We start from the raw sequence: 20,139 nt of genomic DNA, 5'->3' as shown, positions 1-20,139 counted from the left end.
GAGCATCGCAGCCATTATATCACAGCAGAAAAGCTCTAGTGCTCCCTGTCTTGAGTAAAAGATGGGTTTCTCCCGAAAGATACTCTAGCATACTTACTTTAGTTGTGCACTGCCCTGTGCTTCTGCTGCTACAGGGACCTTCTCAGGGCCCCCAACACCTTGCTGCTTGACTGCCACTGCCCAGTGCTCTGGCTGCTGGGGGAGCCTCTTCGGGCCCCCACCATCTTGCCACTTGGTCACCCACTGCCCAGCACTCCAGTTGCTGTGGGGAATCTCCTTGGTCCCCCACCACCTCACTGCTTGGTCACTCACCACTCAGAGCTCCAGCTGCTGAGGGTGCCTTCCTCGGCCCCACCACCTTGCTGCTTGGCCACTCTCCGTCCAGTGCTCCAGCTGCTGCAGGGAGCCTCCTCGGCTCTCCCACCACCTCACCAGTTGGCAGCCCACTGCTCTGTGCTCTGCTATGGGGAAAGAACTACACCACTTCTGAAGCACCTGCTTTGGCTTCCAGTTTGTTTCCGGGCACGATTCAAGGTGCTGGCTTTAGCCTATAAATCCCAAAATGGTGAAGGCCCAGTCTACTTGAGGGACCGCATCTCCTCCTATCAGCCTGCACGAGCCCTGAGATCATTAGGAGAGGCCCTCCTCTTAGTCCCACCACTGTCACAAGTATGGTTGGTGGGAATGAGAGACAGGGCCTTTTTGGTGTTGGCCCAGTGGCTCTGGAACCCCTTCCCTAAAGAGGTGCATTTGTGTCCCCCCCCATTATTGGCCTTTCTCTGTAGCTCCTCCTATGTATGTTCCCTCTATACGTTTTTTAAAAGGGAGGAAAGGATTTGTATGTTACATGCCCCTTACGTGCCCCAACATTTTACCTTTGACTTACAAATGGGTTAAAACACAAATCCATAATTTTGGCCCCAAACCCGCTTTAAACTTATTCAACAGATTGATTTATACATTATTATATATGGCAGTTTCTTTAAGCTGACATTTCATGTGCCAATTAAAGAATCTATTGTGTTGTTTTTCTCGCTTTTTTGTCCACCTAATGATAATTGTCAGAAATTTCTGTTCCAATTACAGCTTTTACAATTACAGTAACAGAGTACAAAACTATTGAACCATGATGATTCCACCTGCATTCTTTGTTTGTCTTTAAAAATCAATCTACACATCATTTTGATTTCAATCCTTATAATTAGAATAGTCAACTTATGTCTGCAAGTAGCTCATGCTTTGTTTCTGAGAAATATATTAAGTGAATTCAATTACCTTGAAATGAAATGTTCTTTTAGCTTAAAACAACAAGTATGTAAGGAGTTGCTCTCCAAATGAGAAAGATAAGCCTCGATTGCAAATGGATTTACTTACCCACAATTCCTAAAGCAATGTAACCCAGGATGACCACAACAAAGATGATACAGCATAGAACATCTGTACAATGCCTAAAGACAAAAGAACATAGTCAACAGTTATAAATGTGTCCAACAATACTACCAATGGAAAATAAAAATCTCTTCTTAGCAGGTTATAAGTGCAACCTTTATCTTTTGGCTTCCAATTCATTAGTCTTTTCCCAAATTTAATTTTCAATGCTTTTGTTAAGCCAACAATGCCAACGAAACATATGCTAGACAAAAGTTTGTTAGGCTTGCTCCAACAAGGACATATTCTGTATCAAATAATTTGTCACAGAAACCCATGAACCATTTATTGGTTTAAGAGCTATACAATCTAATGCACATTCTTGGTATCTGGCTTCCTTCACAATCTATGGAAGTTTTCCATGTGTGGTGAACAGTTAGTCTGTCTGATTTGTGATGAGGAAAACCTGAAATTTAGCATAACACAACTCAACCCCCACTAAAAGATTGAAATTACACAAAAAGTGAAGGTTCTTCTTGTCATAACTAGCTAATTTATTTGGTATGAGTAGAAAGATGCTGTTACTAAAAGATTCTCTGTACAGACATCTACTACAGGTCTGAAATGTTATTTTCAGAAGTTCAAGACAAAAATTATAAACTGGAATGGCCAGATATATAAAGAGAGAATCTGGAAAATCCATATTCAAAAACTTATGGGACAAGGCTGTGTATGGGTGAGACATGGGATCTTACTCCAGAGAGTTGCAGAAGCAATACATGTAGGCTAAAAGCAGTACACTAGATTTCTACCCTGCTCAAACCCTTAATCTGTCCAACTGTTTGGTGGGTTCATGAAATATAATGCTTCAATGTATTGTCGAAGGCTTTCATGGCCTGAATCACTAGGTTGTTGTGAGTTTTCCAGGCTGTATAGCCATGTTCTAGAAGCATTCTCTCCAGACCTCACAACCTCTGAGGATGCCTGCCATAGATGTAGATGAAACGTCAGGGGAGAATGCTTCTGGAATATGGCCATACAGCCTGGAAAACTCACAACAATCCAATAATGCTTCAAGCTTGCAAACCAAAAGCACCATCTCCCCACTGCTGAACTCCCATCACTATTTTTATACAGAATTTATTTTGTGGGAGACACTTGGTCAAAAGCCATAAAGTAACAATCTCATGTTTTGGAGTCACCCTGCTGGAATGTTTTAAGGCTAGAAATGTTTTCAGACTTCTTTAGAAATAGAAGCAAACTAAAAATAATTCTATGTAAATCATTATATTTTTAAACCAAATATGTAAAAAAATAAAAATAGTCTTGGGAAACCTTATTTAATTCACTCTATACTGGCCATATATCATCCAAGAATATGACAATGTCTATCTTGCCTCTATGATTGGGAAATTTGGGATTGTAACAATAAAATACTTAACCTGAGCATAAAAATATGGTAATTAATGAACTGACTGTTCAGGCAAACATTTATTGGAAGAAACATATGAATTGAATCTTTAAAGGAAATGATAATAGGTCTGAAGAGAAGCAATGACAAAGACATTTTGGACATGCTCTTTCTTACTTTCTGTCTCAGTCCCCAAGAACAGTGCCTGTTTTAAAAAATGAAGTCATCTGACGGCCAATGACTGCATGAACAAACAGGCAATCACATCTCAATTCTTGGAACAGAATGAACCACAGCCAATATTTTCACTGTGTGGGATATAGAGACAATTCCTTCTTTTAATTCTAATAAAAGAAAAAAAGGTTTCTCTTAGGCCCCTTCCAGGCAGCTGTACAAAATCTAAATTGAACTGGATAATATGGCAGTGTGGACTCAGATAACACAGTTCAAAACAGATAATGTGGACTATCTGCTTTGATATTCTGCTTTGATATTCTGGTTATATGGTTGTGTGGAAGGGCCCTTATCTGAAGTATAAATGGGGGTCCCTAAATTATATATAATTATAAATTATATACAATTATATACAGAGGACTTTCTGTTTTTATGATGACTAATTTTATAATTCTATAAGTAGGGCCAAAAATAGCTTCAGATACCTTATGGGTGAGTAGCTGTTCCATACTCAGGCAACTCTAGTCCCTTGCTCTGATAGCAGCTACTAGATTCATTAGCCAAAATAGTACTTATGTGCAAATACAGTAGTCTATATAATACAGCTATATAATTACAGCCAGTCCTCCATATTAATGGATTCTGCATCCACCGATTCAACCATTCACAGTTGGAAAATAGTCAAAAATGTTTTCTAAAAAGCAACCCTTGATTTTGCCATTTCATATACGGGATTGGGGCACCATTTTATGTAACAGGTCTTGATCATCCACATATTTTGGTATCCATGGGGAGTCCTGGAACCAAACCCAGCAGATACCAAAGGCCCACTGGAGTTTCCTAATGTAATATAAGACGTCCGGTATCTCATTTTGCTAGTTCAAAGAGTGGTCCATTAACACTTCCATGTATAAAGAAAAAAGGTTGTTTTAGGTTCTCATTAAACTGAATTAAACATTCACGAACATTGCCTAATGACTGCATTATCAACATGATGACTTGAACACATGGAACAGCCATCCCAAATCAAGTTGCACAAGAAGAGCTTTCATGTGCCCTCCATGCTCTCATCTTTTTCTTTGAACAGAAGCCAATGCTCACAGGAGCCAGCTCTGACTGATCAAGTAATAATTTCCGGGTGAGGAAAATGCATATGGATCAAGTCACTGGTCACTGCCATATCTCAGAGAAATATGATCCTTCAATATGGCATAGATGGAGTAGCAGTGAGTTCATTCAGCTTCATCAACCAAGCTGAAAACCACCACCAAGGTAAATCCACAAGGAAAAAAGAGGGCATAATTGTGACATCAGAGCCAGTGGTAAAACAAATGAGCAAGCAGAGCTAATGAGAATGTAGAAAGCATAAAAAATGACTAAGTACCAACTGAAAAAAATTGTCAGTGATTTTCGCACTCCTAATTCTTAGCAGTAGATCAATCTACTGAAGTGTCTAATATCGAGATAGTCATTCATTTATATGGCATTTGTTCCAACTCAGCTATTTTATACAGCTACACTCTGACCTGTTTTCTTTTGTCTTGATATTTTTCATGTATTTGTTTTATTTTCCACTTTGCGAACTCATTAAAACTGAAGAAAAGATTAAACCTAAGTAAACAGTTAAAGCCTAAACAAATGAACAAACAGATATTAAAGTAGTCTTCCACAGTAATATGAACAACATGATTGGCTTGGCCAACTATTTTTATGACAAATATTCAATGTGGATTAATAGTAAGTATAATTATGATTTCCCTGAGCTTCGCCATCTTCCCCTTCCAGCATCGACAATTGGAAACTATTGTGGGAGCAAAGATGGCACATGGCTTTAAACTGAGTGCCAGCTGAAACAGGGCCAGATCGCAAAGAGTTCTTCCAGAAAAATGTTGCTGTTTTGATGAAAACTGGTATCATGTGAATCTGACACACCAGAACACACACTGGAATGGAAGCTTGGTACATTTGGGCATTAAAATTGAGCCTTGTCATCCAAGTGTCTTTGCATACAGTGCCAGAAACAAAGCACAGTAAATATTTAAAGATCAAGGTTTTAAATATTCATTTTGGTGTGATAGCCAATGTGCTCCCTCTCAAAAATAAACCTTATTCATTTGGAATAAACCTTATTCATTTGAGCTATTGTTCAGGTGTAGTTATCTAAAAATATTTCAACTGAAGGAGGAATTTTCTATCCAGGGGTGGGTTTTGGGTCATTGTACCTATTTTATCACAGTGATAGCAATGCAATTATTACTATTCTATCTAGAGGAGCAAAGATCAGGGAATGGATATTGGGTGACTAGAGTGCTGATTTGGAAAACTAATCTTACACTCGTCCTTAACAGGACACTAATACATTTTATAATTTTTGTGTCAAGGTAATATACAGAATGTAAAAGAAAATAAAGGAAATACATCAAATATGCGTAATACAAATATAACACTCACCCACTTCCCCATGACTCCTGACACCACTCAATGAGAAATTAATATCTCATTAAAATCTACCCTTATCTTTATATTAATAACTTCTTCTTGCTGTTAAAGTCTACCTTTGTCTTCCTTTCTAGATATTCAAAAACAAGCCTTCATTTTCTAACAAAGTCTTCATTATTTCCTTCTCTAATGCCATTGGACAGCTTAACCATTTGGTTACAGTCTAATAATTTTCCTCTCCAAGTCTTTGCTCTTTCCCCTCCTTCCATGATTTTGCTATTATTAATCTTACAGCTACAAAACTGTATTGACAAATTTCTATATCTTCTTTACAAATATTTTCACCAAATAAACCTAAAGGGACATTTCTTAGGTTTTTAAAAAACTTTCTTTGTGAAAGTTTCATATTGTCTTCTATGTTCCCATACCATGAATATTTCACAAATGGAAACTGAGGGGGGAAATTGTGTCAGGAATGATTTGAGAAATTGCAAGTTGCTTTTGATGTGAGAGAATTGGCTGTATGCAAGGACATTGCCCAAGGGATGCCCGGATGTTTGATGTTTTACCATTCTTGTGGGAGGCTTCTCTCATGTCCCCGCATGGGGAGCTGGAGCTGACAGAAGGAGCTCAACTCACTCTCCCCAGATTTGAACTGCTGACCTGTTTGTCAACAGTCCTGCCAGCACAAGGCTTTAACCCACTGCACCACAGGAGGCTACTCACTGGGAAATGTACCCATTCAACATATTAATGTGGTCAAGATAACAAAAGTTATGAATGTAAGAGAACAGACAAACTAGCAGAAACTGCAACACTTTGCTTTTACCCAAGTTCACAAGGAAGGGATAGACTCTAGCCCCCAACCCTCCAATTAATTGAGTGCAAACTACATTTGAATTTGGACTCAATTTGCATGAATGGAAATAAGTTGAAAGCACAGGGGAAAGTGGACTGAAATAATAGTGAAAGTGGGACATTTTAAAACACATAACATATTTGCACAGCAGACTGGGAATGTCCCAGCCCAATCAGGAGAGTAGGGGTATGATCTCTTTGAAAATAATCAGAGGAATGGTCACTGGGCCACAACCAGATGGGAAGAGGAACAGAAAGGTTCTCCCAAATTGAGATGAGTACCAACAAATTGATTCCATATTTCAATCAAAAACATTTTAATTCATTCTGCCTGCTCACATAGACTATCTGGAATGCCAAAACTATACCACCTGTCCGAAGGTTAAATAATTGCTAAAACGACAGAATTTAAATCATGGCATTTCTGTAGTCAACAAATCTGCTCAAATCTGCTCTGTGTGTGTTTTAGGATGTGTGTCTTGCACTGATGATCTGTTAGCTCCAGCCCAAGATACCAAGAAGTAGGTATTCCTTAGTGGGTATCCATTTTTCCCAGTATGCCTACCCTTTGGTGTGCATACATGCAATAGATATTAACAGTGGAATTTCAGCTATGTTAATAGCTTCACCAAATATTGTTCCATGTGGACACAGAAAGTGGACATTACTCGCACCTTCCTTTTAAGATCTCCACATAGGAGGGCATCATATGCACAATGATTTCTCACCTCCTTGGTTCTGTGCTTATAATTGCCAACCCAAGTTGCTAGATTCACAATATTAAAAATCCAGGAAAGGGGGATATCTAGATGCATGCAATGCAGTACAAGTATTGAGGAAATAACAATAGAGACTTTCTGAGTTCAGTGGATCACAGTCACAATTACTTGAGCACAGAATTACAAGTTGGTTGTGAATAAGATTATGACAGAACCAAATCAGCAGTCTAATACCTTTTATACATTTCATTCAAAGTATGTCCTCAACTATTTTTAAAAGATGTCTCATATTCGTTAAAATTCGTAATGAGACAAAGACATGCTTTTCTCTCTGAGAATACTATATAATTTTACACTAAACTATGTTTTTATTCGTTGTGATTTTGTTTTTGTTTAGTAATACCTTCACATCTGCCTTCTCTTCTGTAGATCACTTCATTGTACTGTGTAAGTGCTTCTCAAAATACTTCAGTTTCCTAGGACCTCATCCCACTGGGGGGGGGGGGGGGATAGTTTCCATTCACCTTAAAGACGGAGTCCCATGGAGTCCATCCAATGACACAGAACTGCTTCAGGTGGATTTCATCTTTAAAGTGTTTGGAAATGGGAGGCTTGTGAAGTTGGGGACAAATCGACTTCACTGCTCTCCCTGCTCATAAATGGCTAAAACCAAGTATCTTAAGGTGGGATGAAAAGTATTGTATTTTAAGATGAGACGGAACTGTTGAATTTTAAGGTGGGTGGGAACTATTGTTAAATTGTCTGCTTCCTTTAGAAATGGAAGGCCACTGAATGCCACACGTATAAGATGATTCCCCCACTCTCTCCCCCTTTGTGGGATGTGGTCCTTAGTGTTTGATGAAATGTGGAATTCTTTTCAGTTCAATTTTACATGCTAACATTAAAAATCGTTATTAAATTAAAATCTAACTCTGCTCATTTTGTTCAAGAGAGGACCTTCATCCCAGATGTTCTGAAAGACACACTTGAGCAGATCATGTAAGGAGATACTGAAGCTCAGTCTCTCTTCCATGTTCCTATTATGCACTAGCTGCTAAAAAGCTTGCATCCTAATATGAAAGAAATCCAAAAATCCTGGTAATTATTCTGGGTGTTGTGACATTCTACACCTTGAGCAGTTTGTTTCTTTCCTACCTCTCCTGTTTCCATTATCAGTCCACTAAAATGTATTTTGGGTTGACTTTAGTACTACTGCATTCATGCAATCATCAATTTATTAATTCATATAGGTCCATATTGCAATATACAATGTCTTCACAGTACTAAACATTGCAGATCCATGGCACTTTATTTTTAAAATCCACTAACATGATGGCCCTCCTATTGTTTATGTTTTAATTTGCCACTCTTCCATACGTGTTCTTCCAAGGCATTCCAGCTGTGGCTTATCTTTTTGTACTTTAGCAGAGTAAGAACAAAGGTTGACAAAAGGCTTAAGGCTCCAAATTATGCTTGGAACTTTTCCTCTTTTTATTTTCTTTTTCACTGTGGAACTTTTGAAGAGTCTCAAAAAGAGCTAGGCTGGCTTTGCTTGCTGAATACATTTAATTCATGACCCAATTTTAAGATCTGTTCAAGGGACAGGATAGGGCATTATTGCTCTATGCAACTTTTTGGGGTTTCTATAATTTTCCTTTATTATTTCTGAGTAACTTAAATAAACTGAAAAGTCTTCTTGACATACCGCAATTGCCTGGAATATAATATGAATAATATGACTTTCACCTGTGCACCCAAGGGTCCCACCATCAGTATATATGTTCAGTACTATGGCTCTATTTAGTTGACCGAATTACAGTAGATTATGCCCAGGAATTCACTTCTCAGCTGCTAGAAGTATTAAATATTAAACACATGCAGTAAGATTAACATAAGGGGGCTGAGTTTTGTATAAGCCTTGTGCACCAAACGAAGATTCATTTCTCCACAGAGCCTTGTACTGAGCTAATATAAATTCTAACAAAGTCATAAGATGTTAGATCATATCCATTTGGTAATCACATATTTTACATTCTGATACTTAAATAATTCTTTGACCGTTGAAAGGTGTCTGTATGTAGAGCTCTATTCTAATAATGTTGTTGTTATGGCTTCATAGCATATGCTGAATGCATTTTGCTAGTTTAAAGAAATATTTTTCTGCCTGGCTTTAAGGGCAAAATCTATCAGCAAACTTGCCAGAAAACCAAATTATAATGCAGGTAGTACACCCAACTCATGCTTATTCTCCAAATCATGTACTAAAAAGGAAGCCAGAGTATTTATTATTCAATAAATAGGGAGGAATTCAGGAGGCAGAAACCTTTATTTTTATCAGAGTCATAAAGAAGATTAATTTATACACAATTAATAAAGCACTCTCATTTACTATTTAAACAAACAAGGGAAGATTAAAAAACACGTGCCTAAAAGAAAAAATGATCAGCAAAACAGAGCAGGGTAGGAGTAGAGAAAAGTAAAATAGTGATTTTCTAATACCACAAACCGATGATGGGAATTACCTAGTTTAGGTGCCACCATTACCTAGTTTAGGTGCCACACAAGTTGATAGCCACTATCGGAAGCATTTATTGGATGCTAACCTTTGAATTTATCTAAGCACATACATTAATGTGAAGGAAACAATCAAATTATCCCTGACAAATGGCCATCCAGCATCTGTTTAAAAATCTCTAAAGAAGGAGCTTCAACCACACTCTGGGGCAGTGAGTTCCATTGTTGAAAAGCTGTTACGGTCAGGACATTTTTCCTAATGTTCAGGTGGATTATCTTTTCCTGTAATTTGAACCGATTGCTTCAAGTCCTAGTCTCCTAGACAGCAGAAAACAAGCCTGCTTCCTCTTCATTATGACATTCTTTCATGGCTATCATCTCTCCTCTCAACTTTCTCTTCTGCGGGCTAAACATACATAGCTCTTTAAAATGCTCCTCATAGGGCATGGTCTCCACATTTTTGATCATTTTAGTCCTAGTCTCCAGGGCAGCAGAAAACAAGGCTGCTCCCTCCATCCTTTCACATATTTATACATGGCTTTCATCTCTCCTCTCAAACTTCTCTTCTGCAGGCTAAACATACCCAATTCTTTAAGACACTCCTCATAGGGCATAGTCTCTAGACCTTTGATCATTTTAGTCACCCTCCTCTGGACACCTTCCAGCTTGGGCCCCATGTAAGCCGCCCCGAGTCCCTTTGGGAAGATGGAGGTGGGGTAGAAAAATAAAGTTCTTCTTCAGCTTGTTAATACCTTTCTTGAACTGTGGTGTCCAGAACTGGACACAGTATTCCAGGTGAGATCTGACCAAAATAGAATATAGGGGCACCATGACTTCCCTTGATCTAGACCAGTGGTTTCCAACCTTTTTTTTTTTTTTACCAGGAACCACTTGACCAGGGACTACTTTGACCAGGGACCACTCTCCAACATTAGTACGAAAGGGTTACAAACCAGGTTTTGGTCAACTTTAGATTTGGTTTGGGGTGCTGATTCAGAAAATTGGATAGACCACATTGGCTCTAGCTACTGATACAGAACATTTGCCATGGTCAGTGACAGGGAAAGAGTGGCAGGTGGCGCAAAAGGAGCAGAAATAAAATAAAATAAATAAAAAGGAAGGAAGCTCACGGACCAGATTTTCATCCTCATGGCCCACTGGTGGTCCATGGCCCACAGGTTAAGAACCACTGATCTAGACACTATACACCTTTTGATACAGCCCAAAATCCCCTTGACTTTTAAGCTTCTGCATCACATTGTTGGCTCATGTTATTAGATATGGATCAGGACAGGGAGGTACTCAACAGAATGACTCTCACCCTTCACCCTTTAGCTGCCCCATTTGTTCTGAAGACATAGTCTTGAAAACTTAAAAAGTATCCAAAGCAGGTTTTCAGCTAGAACAAAGAACCTCATGAGAAAGAGGAATCATATTTCACTGTTTGTATGGAGCCAGATTAAGGGCATTGTTTCTTCTGTTGTATGTCAAACATCTAGTTTTGTTCCTGGAGTAAAACTCCAAAAGGTTTCTATAGGACCTTGCACATACGCAAGTGAACTACTAACAAGGAAAAGGAAAATACTGAGTCAGTGAAATAACTATATGCCGAGAGCTTAAATAATAAAGTGAGCCACCGACTGATCAAATAATTAATGCAATAGAAGGTATGTAGTGAAAGGAACAAATGACTTATAATTTCCCGGTTTTAATAAACTGGGAAGAAACACTGAATATCTTTATAGAATTATGAATATTTCATCATTATAAGCAACCATGTAAGATTTCATAATTTTGTACTATAGAAGAAATGAAGATAGAGACATCAAACCCTTTTGCGAGTACAAACTCATAGTTCCTGTTAAGTATATTAAAGTTTTATTTTATTTTTCTATCCTACAGTCAAAATCCTTCTCCCATTCTTCACTCACAGATCTGTTCTTTTTGAAGTTGTCAATTTCAATACTCTAGAGCTATTAACTTCATGAACAGAAGACTTTCATGAACTATTAACCAATTTACAGTTGATAACAATAAAAAAGTTAAGCATGTACAATCTGAAAGTCAACTGTAAATGAGGGTTTTTTAAAGTTAGTTTAAAAGAAAATGGGAAAAGGGAGAGGGACATTCAGACCCTGTCTTTGGGAAGATAAGAACAAAGACAGTCTGCAATGTATGACTAGTGAGGGGCACTGAGACCAAAACTTAGAAACATATATAACATATAAAAGCAGAATGGACAAAGATAAACTGTGAAATATATAGAATAATGACAATGGGTGAGTAAACTCATCATATTCAGTATAAGAATTTATTTTGTGTTGCTGAAGTTCATACTAAAACAGAGAGTATGATGAAACATGCTGTCTAAGGGAGGCAATGGAAAGACACTGGGGGAAAAAGAATCATGTAAACTATAGTCATTATTATTTGCTACCATGTTGCTTGAACTTATGGTGATCTTATCAATGTGATAGCACCAAGAGTCTTACTTATCAACAACCCTGCTTAGGGCTTGTAAATCATGGCTTTCTTTAGTCACCCTCCTCTGGACACCTTCCAGCTCTACTGTGGTCTTCCTCTTTGCCCATGGCCTTCCATCTTTACAATAACTGAAATCTATATATATAAATTTGTTAGGGGCATCCAACGAGGAAACAAAACTCAAAAACCCACCAACGAAACTTAACCAAAATTCCCATGCCCATAACACAACCCACAAGGTACAAACATATCTACTCAAAATGAAAAACAACACAACAACACACTCACAAAACGGCAAAACAACAAAACTCAAAAATCCCCCAACGAAACTTAACCAAAATCCCTGTGCCCATAACACAACCCACAAGGTACAAACATATCTACTCAAAATGAAAAACAACACAACAACACACTCACAAAACGGCAAAACAACGAAACTCAAAAATCCCCCAACGAAACTTAACTAAAATCCCCGTGCCCATAACACAACCCACAAGGTACAAACATATCTACTCAAAATGAAAAACAACACAACAACACACTCACAAAACGGCAAAAGAACAAAACTCAAAAATCCCCCAACGAAACTTAACCAAAATCCCCGTGCCCATAACACAACCCACAAGGTACAAACATACCTACTCAAAATGAAAAACAACACAGCAACACACTCACAAAACAGCAAAACAACAAAACTCAAAAATCCCCCAACGAAACTTAACCAAAATCCCCGTACCCATAACACAACCCACAAGGTATAAACATATCTACTCAAAATGAAAAACAACACAACAACACACTCACAAAACGGCAAAACAACAAAACTCAAAAATCCCCCAACAAAACTTAACTAAAATCCCCGTGCCCATAACACAACCCACAAGGTACAAACATATCTACTCAAAATGAAAAACAACACAACAACACACTCACAAAACGGCAAAACAACAAAACTCAAAAATCCCCCAACGAAACGTAACTAAAATCCCCGTGCCCATAACACAACCCACAAGGTACAAACATATCTACTCAAAATGAAAAACAACACAGCAACACACTCACAAAACGGCAAAAGAACAAAACTCAAAAAAACCCCAACGAAACTTAACCAAAATTCCCATGCCCATAACACAACCCACAAGGTACAAACATATCTACTCAAAATGAAAAACAACACAACACACTCACATAACGGCAAAACAACTGAGCATGCGCATTGGCGCCCAGCCGCAAGTTCCATCGCGCGCGCACATGGCCTTCCGGCCAACGTTCCCTCTGCGGAAACCATGCCCACTCCAAGCCCCGCCGCACCGCTTCCCGCACACACACACACCCTGCCGCACACACACACGCAACCCCACGCTCCATCACTCCCCCCGCCGCCGCACACACACACGCAACCCCACGCTCCATCACTCCCCCCACTGCCGCACACACACGCAACCCCACTCCCCCCGCTGCCGCACACACACACGCAACCCCACTTCCCCCGCCGCCGCACACACACACGCAATCCCAGGCTCCATCACTCCCCCCGCCGCCGCACACACACACGCAACCCCACGCTCCATCACTCCCCTGCCCCAATCTTACCTCCTTTTACTTCACGCCACCTCCAAACCCCACCCCGCCCCTTCCCGCCCTGTCAAAATCTAGGAAAGACAGGAAGGAAGGAAAGAAGGAAGAAAGAGAAAGGGAGGTAAAGAAAAAGGGGGAAGGAAGGAAAGTTAGAGGAAGAAGAAAAGGAAAGAAAAGGAAAGATGGAAGGAAAGAAAAGAGAGACAGCAGAAGAGAAAGAAAAAGGGGGAAGGAAGGAAAGAGATAGAGAAAGAAGAGGAGAAGGAAAGATGGGAAGGAATGAAGGAAGGAAGGAAGGAGGGAGGGAGGGAGGGAGGGAGGGAGGGAAAGAAGGAGAGAAAGAGGGAAGATTGGCCACAGCAACACGTGGCGGGTAAAGGTTGTTATTTCTATGATTATGATGATGATGCTATTGTTCCTATGAGACCCTTTTAGGGGGAATGGGAGAGGTGTCAGGTCCCGGAGGCAATGCATTGCATTATTGTTATTGTTATGATGGGGGTGAAATAAAAGGAAATAAAAAGAGAAAGAAGGAAGCAAACAGGGAGGGAAGAAAGGCAAAGGAAGAAAGGGGGAGGGAATGAAGGAAAGAGAGAAGGATGAAACCAAGTAGTGAAAGAAGGAAAGAAAGAAAGAGGGAGAGAAGGAAGAAAGTAGAGAAAGGGGGAGGAAAAGGGGGAAGGAATAGGTACGTACCTCTCTTTCATAATAGTCCAGATATCTACCTCAACTTTGATAAGTTTTACTATAGGCCACAGCAACGCGTGGCAGGGCACAGCTAGTATTGTATAAATGCGTACCTTCCTTTCCTGCTCTGAGTTCAATATGAGCAGAGTACATTCACATGAGAATGAAATTAGGCAGGTTTGACAATGTCTACTTTAGGAAAAGATAAAGTAGTAGCAAAATCATGCTGGAGATAAGTGATGCTCTTATTAAAAAGCCTTGAATATCTCTTGTGCTTGAAAACCTGAAACAGAGACTCAATCTTGTACAGAATATCTGTAGACGTTCCAGTCTTTAAACTATTGTGGTTGCTGTGTCTTACTCAAATTCAGGTGATTTGTCTGTCCTAGATCATCATCCTACTGTTGCTGAGTTATGAATGGCTTTGGCATGTTAGCATATTCCTTCCTCATAAAAAAGAACTATTCTAAGTTTCCTATTGAAAACATAGCAGGAACAGTGAACACCAGGTCATTGGGGAAGAGGCAATGCAGAATATTCTAGGTTTAATCCATAGCATCACCAGAGTTGATTGGAAATAGAAACTCTGTATCTGAAAGTCTGGAATAATCAATAGAGATAACTAATAAATAGGTACATCACTGACTTGATCCAGAATCAGACAACTTGCAATAACTGGTGTAATCATGAGGATAAGTTCAAACTGGATATCCCTTAATTCAGAATTTCAAAATCTGAAACACTCCAAAATTCAAAACTGTCCACTTGAATTGCCGAGATAGTAACACCTTTGCTTTCTGATGGTTCAGGCTTCGTTTTATGCACACTTTTTTAAAAACAATTTTTTAAAATAAAATTGCATTCAGGCTATATGTATAAGGTATATATGAAGCCTAAGTGAGTATATATGAAACAGGTTTAGACATGGATCACATTTCCAAGATATCTCATTATGTATATACAAGTATTTCAAAATCCAAAATATGGAATATTTCTAGTTACAAGATTTTGGATAAGCAATGCCCATTTGGTTTGCTGCCTTCCAACACATTTTTCACCTTTGATGAACAGGAAAAAGAAATCATAGAATCGTTTTACTGAATAGAACACTGTGACATTGATATTGAGCAGCATTTCTCAACCTGGGAGTCAGGACCATGGGGAGGGTGGGAGTCATGAAGGGGTGTCAGAGGGGTCACCAAAGACCATCAGAAATCACAGTATTCTCTTTTGGTCATGAGGCTTCTGTGGGACATTTGCCCAATTCTCTCATTGGTCAGGTTCAGAATGCTCTTTGATTGTAGGTGAACTATAAATCCCAGGAACTACAACTCCCAAATGTCAAGGCCTATTTTCCCCCAAATGCCACCAATGTCCACCAAATCCTTCCAGTATTTTCTGTTGGTCATGGGAGTTCTGTGTGCTAAGTTGGGTTCAGTTCCATCATTGGTGGAGGTCAGAATGTTTTTTGATTGTAGGTTAGCTATAAATCCCAGCAACTACAACTCCCAAATGACAAAATCATATTCAAATTTGGGCATATCAGGTATTTGTGCCATATTTGGTCCAGTGAATGAAAATACATCTTGCATATCAGATATTTACATGACAATTCATAACAGTAAGAAAATTACAGTTATGAAGTAGCAACAAAAATAACTGTATTATGGGGTTGCAGCATTAGGAAGGTAGAGAAACACTGATCTTGAGGATTCTGTATGTTTGGAAATTGATATGTCTGGATTATTTGGCTATCAGCTTCCTGGTTGCCCTTATTTCTTCTCATCAACCCCTTCCTATGTCATTTAACACAGAGAACAATCAGAGGCCAAGTGGAGTCTTTTCTCATTTGTGTTGAATTGAGACCTGGGAAGACACAGTCAGAGTTTAGAATTCTGCAAAAGATTCCTGCTTGTTTCTTATCATTTCCAAATGCTGGCATCTTTTTTCAATCTATTTCAAATTTGGGGTTGATACTTGAGGAAAGAAGCACAATTGGTAAAAGAAGTTGGGTAGTCACCACTGATAAAATAGTGATCGGGTTCACAGAATGTGGTGTTAACATAAGGATTGTCTCATTAAAAAGAGGACTTAGATGCCTTTCAGTGTCTACAAGTCATGTCAACCGATGAGGCAGACAGGCATTTGGGAGAGATGAGATTGCATGCTGAGTGAAGGCTGGATTTTTTAAACCTAAAAATACATTAAGCTTCCATTTCTCCAAATTATTCTTAAAAACCCATTAAACATCTGCATTTTTTTAAAAAAAACGATGGCTTATTCCTACACAGGCATAGCAAGGATTATCTGAACTTCTTAGAAACCGCCAACTTCATTTGCTTTGCCTGTGCCATCCTTTCCCTCTTCTGTTATCTTCTGGAAACACAAAGGCTATTCAATAAATCCTAGCTTATTTTACAAAGCAGCCCAAAGCCTCAGTATGACAGTAGGGAGAAAGCTGATTGTCTTTTAGCCTCTGAAATTAAGCAGAGTGCTCACTATTGTCCAGACACTTCAAGGAGTGTAATTAAACAGGTCTGAGGTCTTCCAACAACCACAACAAGAAGAAGAAAAAAGATCATTCTGAATGTAAGGGGTTTCAACTTCCCTAGGGGAAAGTTACTGATTTACAGGGGCATTATTATGTAGTGAAAGTAATATTCTGCAATCGATCAACTCAACGAATGTATTTTCTTCTGTTCGTGGAAATTTTGAGGCCTCCTTAGGCCACCAATTATCGCTCTTTTTGTTCACATACTCTGAGATTTAATTGAACAATCCCTTTAGGCTTTCACAAAGAGAAAATAGAGGCCAGGGAACACACTCTTAATAATCCCCTGATATGTGAACAAAATGATAGATGCGAACAAAATAGGAAGACTGATTCTAGTTTGATCAGTGTTGTGATGATACTATGGAGTGGAACCACTACATAGAAACAATAAACAAGAATAGCGGAAGATTTAATTTCAGTTTATTGTTTAGAATGATTTGTCAAATTTCTTCAGGTTACTAATGGAAAGAATCTATGATATTTTCCATAAGAGACTATTTATTAAAATATAAGGAAGGTAGGTCTGACATGGTCCTCTTCATTCTGAAAATAGATATAATGATTTAATTTGGCCAAAACAAATGAAGTTGAATTTCTTTTCAGTTCACACCTAAAGAATTTCACAAAATATGCAATTTATATATTTGGACTGGAAATAGGCTGATATTTTTGAAAAATCAATGGAAGAAATTAAACAATTTTCCTATTACTGTTCTTGTGCAATAAACACCAAACCAGAAGACCAGGCAACCAAATCAGGCTTAAAACATAAAGCATTTTGTTTTCTAATTCTTAAATGTATATTGTTAGACATAGAGCAATGCCTTCATGATTGGTTATCTGTTAAGGGATTTGCTCTCCTCCATACGATCCACCACTTTCTCCTTTAGTACATTGCAATTGTGCCACTGACTCTGAATTCTGGAGTCAAGAACTTACTTCAGAGGTTCTCTCAAACAGGTCAAAGGAAACATAGAGGAGAAACCTCACAGGAAGGTTCCTCCAGCTATCCTCCACAGGTGATAGCTGGAGGAAGTTGTGGACTGTAAAGGGAATTCAACTAATTGACTCTTTTCAGACCAAGAATGATGAAATCACTTGCTAGAGAACTAAGGTAATGAGCAGGTTTTCTTTTTTTGTGATTTTTTGTATTAATACAAGAGTTCACCATAATATTCAAACAACAGACCATACACATATCTGAAACCCCTATCCTACACAAAATAAAACCTTTTCCCCAAACCCATGCACCCTTTACCATGACTTCCAACACTGAAGCACTATGAAGCCTTTAAGTCAATTCATCCTTGTTCACAGAAATCCTAAATTCCTAATGTCACTGATTCTCCACTCAGATATACCATGGCCAACTTCTATTTTTCCAAAAAGTCCTCTTTACTTTTGTTCCTGCTATTATTGGTTAGTTTGGCCATTTGCCTATATTTCTGTATTCTTTCCCTTCAATCCTTCTTAGTTAAACTTTTCCCCCTTTCCATCTTTGGCTATGGTTAATCTTGCCGTGACAAAGCTATATTGGTATATTTCTTTGTCCTTTTGATTATGGTTTTGTCCATGTAAGCCTAATAGGCACAACTCTGGGCTTTTTATCTTATTATGTAGCATTTTATTTTCTCCTTAGTTACCTTATCCCAAGGTCCACCACATATGTAAGAATGTCCCTTTCTGTTTCTTACACCTCCAGCAAATACCTTGTGGTGATTTCTCTATTTTTGCCTATTTTTGCTGGGGTGATATAGCATCTATAAAACATTGTATATAATTTCTCCCCAATTGATTCAGATACCATAAATTTGGATCCTTTATTCCATAGGTATTCCCAGTTATCCAATTCTATTGGTATGCTTAGGTCCTTAGCCCAGGATATCATTATTGTCTTGAGTAATGGGCAGGGTTTCCTTTATCTGGTCCAATGAATGAGATGTGCAAGTATCAATACTAAATGTGCCATCTTAACAAAGAGTGAATGAGGAGGATAATAAAGCAGAGAATTGCTAGATTTCTTCTTGATATCCACATGCTACCTTTATCTTTCCCTCGCAGTTTAAAAACATAATTAAATAACAGTTTGCTATTTTTTTCATGACATCCCTGATCTGCAGCCTGAGGTAGATGCCTCCCTTTGTCTAATGGTGAGGCTGACTGCGTTGCATAGGATTCTTTTAGTAGCCAGTTCAACAAGTGACATCCTTTAAACCACACAAGGGGGGAGGTAATTATCTCAAAATAGCTATCATACAGTTAACTGGTTTATCAGTTTAATTTAATCTAAACTGCTGTTTTCATGAAATAATATAACTTGCATTTAATTTTCTACTTAACTGCCTAAAAGCAAGACAGCTTATCAACTAAGAGCATTTAAATGTTTGACAGTTCTAGTTTAGATTCTCCCATTTCAGCGTTTTAAATGCAGACACCACTCTCTGTCTATAAAATGATACTGGTGTTTGAAAGGAAACAATGCATCTTTTGTTCTTATATTGCGAGCACAGTAGTGCCAGGATATAGCAGCACCAAGTATAAAATTCCATTCTGCAAAAACATATGTGCCTCTACCACTGAAGCTAAATAGAAAGATTTTTCTATGATTATTTCTAGCATGTTGCTTTATTTTAGCTTTCACTCCCTATATATGTATCTGTCTCATATACAAAGAAGCTCCAGAAGAATAGGATTAGCCTGTTTTAAAAATGCGGATGTTCCTGGGGGGTTGTCTACAGCCACCCCTGAAAGCACACACTTTCTGAGGTGGGTTTCCAGATTATCTTGCGGGACTGGCCCACAAGAACATCTGGAGACCCTACCCCCTTCCCCCAGAGCCCCCAAACCCCTTTGGAAAGTAAGGAAAACTTACCCGGCCTCCAGTAGATTGGAGCTGGAGCTCTCCCAGCACATAGAAATGACGCACCAGGAGAGTGGGGGAGGGAGTGATTTTCCTACCCCCCCCCCTTCCTGGCACATCATTTCTATGCACTGGGAGAGCTAAGGCTACAGTCTACTCGAGGCTGGGTAAGTTTTCCTTACTTTCCAAAGGGGCTTGGGGGCTCGGGGGAGGAGGGTGGGTATTTCCACAGTTTTCTGGACTAATTTAGTCAGGAAAACTGTGGAATGGTGTCTGGACTGCAGTATTCTGCAGTCCAGGACCAGAAATAGTGGGTTTATCCCTTGCCTTCCAAGAAGGCACAGAATAAACCCACTAATTAATTCACTACAAACCAGGGCTTTCCTGGTTTGTGGGGAATTAATTTGGAATTGTCCAGGATGTCATCTGGATAGCCCCTTCTTTATTGTGGGAGTTACTGCTGCCTGGATATTTATTTCCCCCACTCCTTGAA

At 38.9% G+C, this 20,139-nt stretch overlaps 1 protein-coding gene across 4 annotated transcripts in view; it reads right to left on the bottom strand.

Annotated features, from left to right (window-relative positions):
• Positions 1 to 20,139, bottom strand: part of SLC44A5 (solute carrier family 44 member 5) — a 242,551-nt gene that overhangs the window by 78,103 nt on the left and 144,309 nt on the right. For all 4 annotated transcript variants that reach the window (XM_060773741.2, XM_060773740.2, XM_060773738.2 and 1 more), the window contains exon 3: positions 1,375 to 1,448. In XM_060773741.2, coding sequence (XP_060629724.2) covers positions 1,375 to 1,448 — 74 coding nt within the window. The remainder of the gene's footprint in view (positions 1 to 1,374; positions 1,449 to 20,139) is intronic.

The sequence above is a fragment of the Anolis sagrei genome, chromosome 4 (genome assembly GCF_037176765.1).
Source record: "Anolis sagrei isolate rAnoSag1 chromosome 4, rAnoSag1.mat, whole genome shotgun sequence".
NCBI lineage: Eukaryota > Metazoa > Chordata > Lepidosauria > Squamata > Dactyloidae > Anolis > Anolis sagrei.
Note: the sequence above shows the minus strand (reverse complement) of the source record. Positions and strands in the feature narration are given on the sequence as shown.